Source organism: Pocillopora verrucosa, chromosome 12 (genome assembly GCF_036669915.1).
Source record: "Pocillopora verrucosa isolate sample1 chromosome 12, ASM3666991v2, whole genome shotgun sequence".
Classification (NCBI taxonomy): Eukaryota; Metazoa; Cnidaria; class Anthozoa; order Scleractinia; family Pocilloporidae; genus Pocillopora; species Pocillopora verrucosa.
The window spans coordinates 14,950,604-14,959,424 of record NC_089323.1 but is presented as its reverse complement, the minus strand read 5'-3'; the positions used below and the strand labels follow the sequence as shown (position 1 = coordinate 14,959,424).

The 8,821-nt window shown below is 36.8% G+C and overlaps 1 protein-coding gene across 1 annotated transcript; it reads right to left on the bottom strand.

Moving 5' to 3' along the window:
• Positions 1-301: 301 nt before the first annotated feature.
• LOC131778644 (uncharacterized) lies at positions 302-8,561 on the bottom strand. Its single transcript, XM_059095061.2, has 9 exons — positions 8,253-8,561; positions 8,013-8,140; positions 7,850-7,898; positions 7,527-7,676; positions 7,308-7,381; positions 5,861-5,933; positions 4,534-4,617; positions 3,736-3,822; positions 302-2,959 (listed from the first exon to the last, which is right to left on the bottom strand). Exons 1-9 carry the CDS (start codon positions 8,457-8,459, stop codon positions 1,961-1,963), a joined length of 1,851 nt encoding a protein of 616 aa, XP_058951044.2. The 5' UTR covers positions 8,460-8,561; the 3' UTR covers positions 302-1,960.
• Positions 8,562-8,821: the final 260 nt, after the last annotated feature.

Here is an 8,821-nt window from a genome sequence, read left to right as displayed (position 1 = left end):
ATTAGTAATCAAATTATCAAGTCAATACATGAACACCGCTGGACACTTGGATTCACTAACGATGTGACATCGCACTTATGAACTAAAGCTGGACTGTAACAATTTTCTTATACCAATTATCAGTCCCATACCCCACTCTCCCCCCTCCCCCCCCCGTCACGTATATAGACGTCCTACATATTTCATGCTCGCTCTAGAGAAAGGTCGCTGCAATGTAACGAATCGGAAAATTGGGAAATAAATTATTACATTAATCAGCAAAGAGACAAACAAAGATATAATTGACACTTTTAACGGTGAATTATAAATATTTAATTAATCTCTGCTTCTTTCCAGTGTTAAATTATTGCAGGATAACCCGAACAGCCCTGAACTTGGGCGAACTATATCAATCTCGTAAATAAATCTTACAACTTCCAAATCATTAAAATTCTCATTCTTTTTTTTCAAATTACAAATATTTCAATTCTGAACTGACAGAGAGTTCAACACAAATAATTATACCTCATATAATTTCCCCTCTGTCTGCTCAAATATACCCGAAATTATATCAGTATGACATGATGTGAAAGGTAAATCACAATTTACTTGCGGTGCGTAATATAATAAATGGAAGTTACTCCCTATTACAAAGCTCTCCCTAGATATATCACGACAAGCTTACGACGAAAAAATGATTGTGGTTATAAATGTGAATGTAAATGTGAATTATTTTTATGAAAATACGTGAAAAGACAATTTGCATTTTACCCGTAACTTAGATTAGGTTTTTGTGGTCCAAAAATGCCTAATTTCGAAACATTGTAATGTTCGCAAAAAGTATTAAATTCAATATTTAACTAAGTCCTCTTTTTCTATTTAAAATAGAACTTTCAAACTTAATATTTTAAGTGATATAACGTTTTTGTGTAGATGTGAAGCCGAATTTACTGTTTGAGTGACTGATACATAAGAACGCTTTTCATTTGAGTGTCGTAAACCAAATATCATATCAGCCAATCAGAGGGAAGGAAAATACTTTAAGAGCCAATGAGAACTCAAAGTATAAACAACCAAACTGGTTATTGCGCGGGAAAACGCGGGCGACCAAGTCATGATTGGTTTTAGTTTTGCATCTGATTGGTTAAGAAAGTGGCGCAAGTTTTTTTTGACCAATCACAGGGAAAATAAGAAATCAATACCAATGCAATACCTGATTATTTTGACACTAAATTCAAAATTCTCCGTCGAACTTGGCGATTGCCTTTGTTAAATAGTTTACGACAGTGACTAGGCGACAAAAAAAAAATTGGAAATGTTTGGTTTTATGTTAATTTAAAAGTTAAGACTGTGCGACCTTTGCTAATGTTACTGTTTACAAGAACACCTCGACAATTTTTAACAACAACAACCAAAAAATATTTCTTAACAACAATTTTTTAGTCTTAAAGATCAGATGTTCTTGGCGGAATTTGTATGATGCCTACTCTTCATTCTAAACTTGATAAATTATCAGGACATCAGCAAAGATCGCTCTACAAGGGCAGAACGGAGAAAGAATAGCTTAAAAGAAACCAGAACGCCTCACGATTGAGTGCCAAAAGACCAAGAGCAGAAAAATCACGACAGCCAATCAGAACAGAGGTAATTATCACAACGCGCCCATGAAATCTTAATATAAAAGCACTTAAAGTCTTTAGCGCGGGAACACACGAGATACAAGGTCGCGATTGGTTTTAGTTTTGAAGCTGATTGGTTGAGAACGGAGTGGCGCGAGGTTTTTACGCCAATCACAGTAAAGGGTCAGGAAACCTTATGAAATTTGGGATATTTTAGACACTCAATTGAAAAGTGCCCCTTCTCACACAAACCTCTTATTCCTCAGAGAAAGTAAAATTTACTTCGACTTTAGAAATGGCAGTCGGACGAATTTACAATTGACCATTCACTAGGGGAAATATCTGGAAAATTCAACACTCCTCTACTCCGCATCTTTGAATTTGCTTCCTTTTCTTTTCCAAAACCATAGTGGTGACTTCTTGTCTTTCATCTTTCCCGCTACGTCACCTTGCGTAACTAACGATGAATGATCGACATTGTTCGTTTGGCAATCCCTGTGGGAAGCCGAGCGTCTCGATTTCGGTTCCGAACTCGAGTCGTGAAAGTATGGTGTTGAATCGCATCTCGGTCTGTCCAACTTAACGCACAGTTTGGACAAAGTTGTGTCGGTCTTGGTGGGATTCTGTACATTCGGAGGCGACCGAGCGGCCTCGGCCGTCTTCGGAGACACCGGTTGACTTAATGGCAAAGTTACAGAAAGATCACTTTCCCAGCAGGGACTGCGAGGGGAGATTTCTCCGTCTACCGAATCTACTTGAGATCCCAATTCGCACGAGTTATCTTGTTCTGAGCTCCTCCTTCGAAGACACCTCCTCGCATCTGAATTTGGGATGCTCGCTTGCTCAAGATTAGGGACATTTTCGTCATCAGAGGTAATCACATTGAAACTTTTTAACTGCGAAACAGATCGACTTTTGAAGCTCTCTTTGCTTTTTTTCTGTTTCGACGGGTCGTAGTGAGTCTGGACACGAAGGACCCGATGAAAGAAACTCTTCAATTTACCCGGAGTGTTTTTCAACAAATCATCGGTAGCCGTGTTGAACAGTTTATATCGGCCGGCGATCCACGAGTGTCGGCGTTTCTCGTGTGACCGAATCGTCACCGGAGATGTTTCGTCGGTGCTCACGATGATAGCCGGAGTTGATGATTCCGGCGAGGTTGCACAGTCTGCCACAGCCGCAGTTCCATTTTCACGTTGTATTTCTTTAAAAGGTGGACATGTTTTCTCCGTTGATGGAGTTGTTTCCGGAGGATTCACATTGATCGCTTCGTCAAATTCGGGTCGACGACGGTATTCACCAAGAATGAATTCTAGGTGTTTGGTTGTTTCTTCGAACGTCGGTCTGGCTTTGGGGCTCATCTGAGAAGAACAACAGAAAAAAAATCGGTTAACGTATTAATTAGGATGAGAACGAAGAGGTTTTTACAAACAACACACGAGTTTTATTCTTTATTTCTAGCTGCTACACATTCCCTTGTAACTAATTTACAAGAATTTGGTGTTGGATCAAGAGAACGACTTCCACATGATAAGTTTGAGTATTCTTATTACCTTTTCGCCAGATAATGTATGGATATGATACAGAGAAGTTACATGTTCATCACTTCTGGAAGTTAAGGGTTAAGTTAAGTATTTGAAAAGGACTACTAAAACGGTAAAAACGAACGATAAAATCCGACGTTTCGGAGTGGTCATGACTACTCCGAAACGTTGGATTTTATCGTTCGTTTTTACCGTTTTCTGTTAATTGCTGATACGAAACATGTAAAAAAAAAAGTTCCAACCTCACATATTTACAAAGAATTGCCCGCAGCTTTAGAGGAAAAAAATACACCTTACAAATCCTGCAACTTTTAGGTCCAATTATTTAAGCAAAGTTTAGCCGTACAAAAGCGCGTTCGAATTCTAAAGTACTTTTATCTGAACATTCATTTTTGAAAACGGTGTCAAGAGAACCGGAAGCTCACGGTGGAAGAACATTCATTCAATTAAATCAACCCTCTTGTAGAGAATCCCAGCGGTCCACTGATTGCCTAAGATCACGGTTTAAATTGAATAACTGTCCCAAGTGTTAATCAAATACCAGGAGAAACATAAGTGCAGTTGTAAAATAGTTTCTATCAAAGAAATTTTACCTGGCAACAACAGAGTGCAGTCTGAAGAAACTCATGAGGACAGTCTCCTGTCATCAACTGGAACTTCTCCACATCCAGACCAAATGACTAAACAAAAACAATAATACAAACAACAGAAATGACTTCAAGAGGAAAGGGTAAACTTAAAAAAGCAGATACGTATTCAACACTGAAATATCTTTCAATTTGCGTTACTTACTGTTTCAGAGTGAAAACACAAAACCTGTGCCCTCTACTCAACCAGTAACGTGTTTCACTCTATCCCACTTATCCTTATAAATACTGAAAAGTGTTGATGTTTTCATTTCCACAGTAATTGCTTCAAAGGCAAGCTGAGATTTGTTTTTGTTAAAAATACACAACATCCTCTTGATACCATTGTTAAGAATAAAGTGTATATAAAAACAGACATTTCTTGTGATAGATCTTCAACAACAAAGCCATTTCTGTTGACAAACACTACACAAAGCAAATTATTTAGCCAGGACCCACATCTCACAAGCTGCCTTCACATTACTGCCATAGACCGAAATAAAAAAAATTCCTCACATCTTGAAAATAATTTTGAATATAGCAAAAAATAACCCCAAAAAGGTTCCTTCTCTCGAGGCTGTGGAGTTTGGTATTGGCAAACTGTAAAACACCCTAATGCATGTCTTTTCTTGTTTTCTGTTGCTCTCTTTAGAAATAGATGAAAAGTTTGACTTGGGATTTGGACTACTTATCAGAAAATCCACAATTTTTTAACTAAGTTATCTGCTTTTACATTTTCAAGAAGAAATCAGGGGCCACACTTACATGTGTTCGAGGCAGCTCATCAGGGTCAGCTTGTACCCGTCCAATTATTTCACATAAAATAATTCCATAAGAAAACACATCAGCCTGGAAAAGATATATAAAAAAAATATATTACCAGTGACATTGAACATGGGCATTCTCTTGCAAATTGATTCAATAGCAAGGCAAAGACCAGAAACATTTCCAGAGACTCAGACCCACAACAAGAAAATCTTCTGATGTACCAACACTTTTCCCTTAACCCTTTAACTCCCATAAGAGATCAAGACATAATTTCTCCTCACAATATTTATACAATATTGAGCAGACAGGTGATGAGAAAAAAGAAAAATATCAATTAGGGGATTATTACTTGAGCCAATACCAAATTCTCCAAAGTAACATCATGGGAATTGTATGACAGATAGTAAGCAGAATTACCAATGAGATTGTGGGAGTGAGAGGGTTCAGACTGAATGCTATAAGAAAGGAGAGGTGGGGGGGGGGAAAGAGATGGGAGCAGGGCTGAATAAGATCTAATTCGTAAAGGGAAGAAGTAACCTCACACAAGGTTAATAATCCAGATGTATACTATTGCATCACACAGTTCAATCCCTGCTGGGTATTGCTTGAACATTACCTGAAGAACCTACATTATGTAACAGCCTGTTCAATTTTGTATAGTTTAGGCAAGAAGACTTCTGATTAATAACTACCTAAATTTAGAGAAGGTTTGTTTCCAGTCAACCCTGATAATCTAAAAAATTATACTGAGAGATGACACACTGGTGCACAAAGCCCTTATATCAATTGTCAATTCTTGAATCTTCTTTTAAAAGCAGTGGGCATTCTTACATTCAATGCAAAAACTTTGCAGGATTCATGTTGAGTTTTTCATAATATGGCAAGAATTTTTAATTTAACCTTTGTTTTGGGGGCATGCAGGAGAGATGCTGGCTCAACCACCCAGACTGTCTTAAAACTTCATGAAGTTTTTATTTCTAATCAAGCTAAACACTAGAATTGCACAAGTCATGTAAATTGAGACCTAGAAACCCATCCACTTTACTGATGGTTCAAGCAGTTGGACATGTTTCATGACAATGAAAGTTTTAGTAAGTTTAAAACATAGACTTGCAAGAACTGCTAACAATCATGGCAAAATCCTACAAAAGTGCTGATTTCTGCGCTTCTATTCAATACACATCAAACAAACTTCAGAGCACTAATTTTCAAATCAGCTGGTATAAGATTAAGTCTCACAGTTAGCACCTTAAAGTCTGAATATCTAAAAGCTCATTGGCTAGAATTTAATCAATAACTTCCCTATCACCTGCCCCTCGCCTACCTTGTCATCGTAACATTCACCGCGTAAAAGTTCTGGAGCCATGTTAAAAGGAGATCCAACAATTGACTGTTCTCTGCAAATATAAAATATAGTCAAACATAAAAATTTCTCCGAAAACCTTCATGCAAAGCTGAACATTTCTAAACAAAAGGGATCTATAATCAAGAACACACTTAGTACATGTAAAATTTTAAGTAGAAGAATACAGGGGAACTTTAAGTAACACCTGCCAAGGGGAAACTTTACTTTGAAAACATTCAAGGTGAAATTTCTGATAAAGTGACAATAAACCTATTTCCATATTCTACTGGGCAGACTCTATAGTGTTACAAAGCAATATACACGCTCCACAACCATTCTTAAAACCATTTCTTGCAGATTTAAATATCATTTCTACCAAAAGATTTGTTGTCATTTGAACTCTGAGCCAATGTTATCTCAATGTTTGTTGTGTGAGATGCAAACAAACAAAAATAGCCCATTTTTTGAAAAGAAATAAAAACACATGCAAAAACCAGAGTATGCTTCAGACAGGTACTTTGATTCCTAAACATATGTAATGAGAAACTAAAAATTAGTGAAATAATAAATTTTTTGCACAATGTTGTTTATTCATGACTGCTACCTTAATTTTACCAAAATATAGGTCATTAGTTTCAACATTATTCAGCACTGTTGTCCTTCAAAAGTTTTTTCTGTAATTAGAAAGTTGATATGGTATTTCCTCAAGTTAAGAGATTCTGATATTCAATTTTCATTACCCAAATATGCTCTTGTATTAGCAAAGAAAAAGCATTTCATTGTGAAGCAACCTGTTCTGTTGAAACAGGTCTGAATAAAACAATAGATTATAAAGGTTAAATTAAAAAAAAAAAGGTGAAAGAAACTGCGGTAGCTCACATTTCACCAACAATAAATATTCAAACTGGCCCTGAAAATTATTGCCAGCAGCTATAAATAGAGCAGTATTGGAAGGCAATATTTTTAGAAACATGGGCACAACCTTTATTCCATGAGTATACAGGGACCAAAGACGATTTTTTTTTTTTAACATAAAACATGTGAAATCGTTAGAGTTTGAATTCTAAATTTTCATTTGATCTCTTTCGGTTTTGGTTGCATAAGTAATGACAATATATTTCACGCCGTCAATCGCTGATCTCATTCAGTAATTCTGAATTCCGCTTCAGAGGCAAACTCGGACAAAGTTATTTGATCTGCGGTTAATTTTCGTTTTAAATCTAAATAATAACTTTGAAATTCATTTAACCCGACGACTGTACGGTTTAAATGGTTGTTTCCTCAAGGAAATAAACACTTAAAGTTGCTATTCTTTCTTTATTTGGATGTCTTACAACGAGTCGAATATTTGACAAGAAATACTCCTTTTTAGGCAAACACGCGTATTTCAAAAACAAGACGAGGAATCAATTATCTAAAAGCTTACTTGATGTCAGTAGCTAATCCCAAATCTGCAACGATAGCATATCTCCATCCGTTTCTCTCTTTTATCAAGCAATTCTGAAACAAAGCAACAAAATTGCAGATCAAACCGAGAAAAAAATAGACGTTCATGATATTATTTTGTTAAATTCAAAAACAGTCTATAGTTCGTCCAAGATCAGCGATCGAAACTACATTTACATCGAGGTAAAATTGCACTTGCCTTTGATGTTAAATCCCTGTGTATAACGCCATTTTTGTGGAGGTACCTCATTCCTTCAGCGATATCTCTTGCAAGGTATAGTCTCGTCCACCATTCAAGATGAATTGAATGTTTTAATAAAAGTCCTTCGAGGTCACCTCCATTAACAAACTGGAAGAAAATCGCAACCTTAAATAAGTATATTATTACCATGAGAAAATCGTACACAGCAAGTACAATTCCAACTGAAGCGTGCTCCTGAACAAATACTTCCAGGAAAATTAAGTCGGTTCATTTAGTGGTTGAAAAAAACTCGACGAAAAGTTATTAATAATTATAATCACCTCGCAAAGAAGATGCACTCTACTATCATCAACGCAAATTCCAAGAAATCTGTGAAAGAATTTAGAAGTGATTAGCTTAACCAGGGTGAAATCGATGTTTACAACCGATCTCCATCGTGTCTGGACGAGAGGAAATTACCAGAAAAATCGGACCAAATATTACCTGATAACATTCTCGTGAGAAAGATGACACATTAACTTGATTTCATCCAGCATCGTACAATCATCTTTTTCCACGTCAGGTTTGTTCATTTTCAAGACCATAACTTCCTCTGTTTCGCGGTGCCTTACCTGACAAACAAAAACAAGAATGAAAACAAGATAGCGAAACTTTAGTCACGAACTTCAAGGAGTTTTAACACGCTCGAAAAATTAACAAACTAGGATAAAGAATTTATTCTACCTTGTACACATCTCCGTAAAATCCATCAGCGATTTTGGAGCATATAAAGTCATTGTATCGGTAGATGCAAGAGTTTGGAATTGACGAAGGTATATCTAACAAGCTCCGGTCGATTTTTTCGGACTCGTCTTTTATAATCCTACAATCGACGGAGTTGCTTTTCACCTCGCCATTCCAAGTAGCAGAACCATCCATAGGGACAACCATAGGTGTAATTTCAATAAAACGTGAATGTCAGCTTGGTTTTCCCGCCTGAAACAGCATATTAGAGCCGACTTTCACTGCAATTCGACCACACATGTTCCCATAGTAGATATGTGTAGAACGTATTGTGTTACGCGGGCCTTGTAAACTTGACCCACGGCCTCACGGGAAGGATCACGGATCCTAACTTTTGATTGGCTAATCGCTGCCGTCTTGAAACATACTCCTGTCAATCAAATGTGTTCGTTATTGTCACAGCTAAAAGGTTTGTTGAGCGTGAAACCACAAAGAATGCTAACATTATTAGCGTGATCACCGAGCTGTAAATGGTAAACAAATGCTTGTGGGAAAATACACAGTGTCTA

Bases quoted from the DNA above. Each gene is read 5' to 3' on its own strand.
- LOC131778644 (XM_059095061.2), bottom strand. From the start codon at position 8,459: ATGGTTGTCCCTATGGATGGTTCTGCTACTTGGAATGGCGAGGTGAAA. The intron at 7,899-8,012 runs GTAATATTTGGT...ATTCTTTCACAG, and splicing joins TCTCACGAGAATGTTATCAG to ATTTCTTGGAATTTGCGTTG. The intron at 3,823-4,533 runs GTAAGTGTGGCC...GTTTTTGTTTAG, and splicing joins ATGAGCTGCCTCGAACACAT to TCATTTGGTCTGGATGTGGA.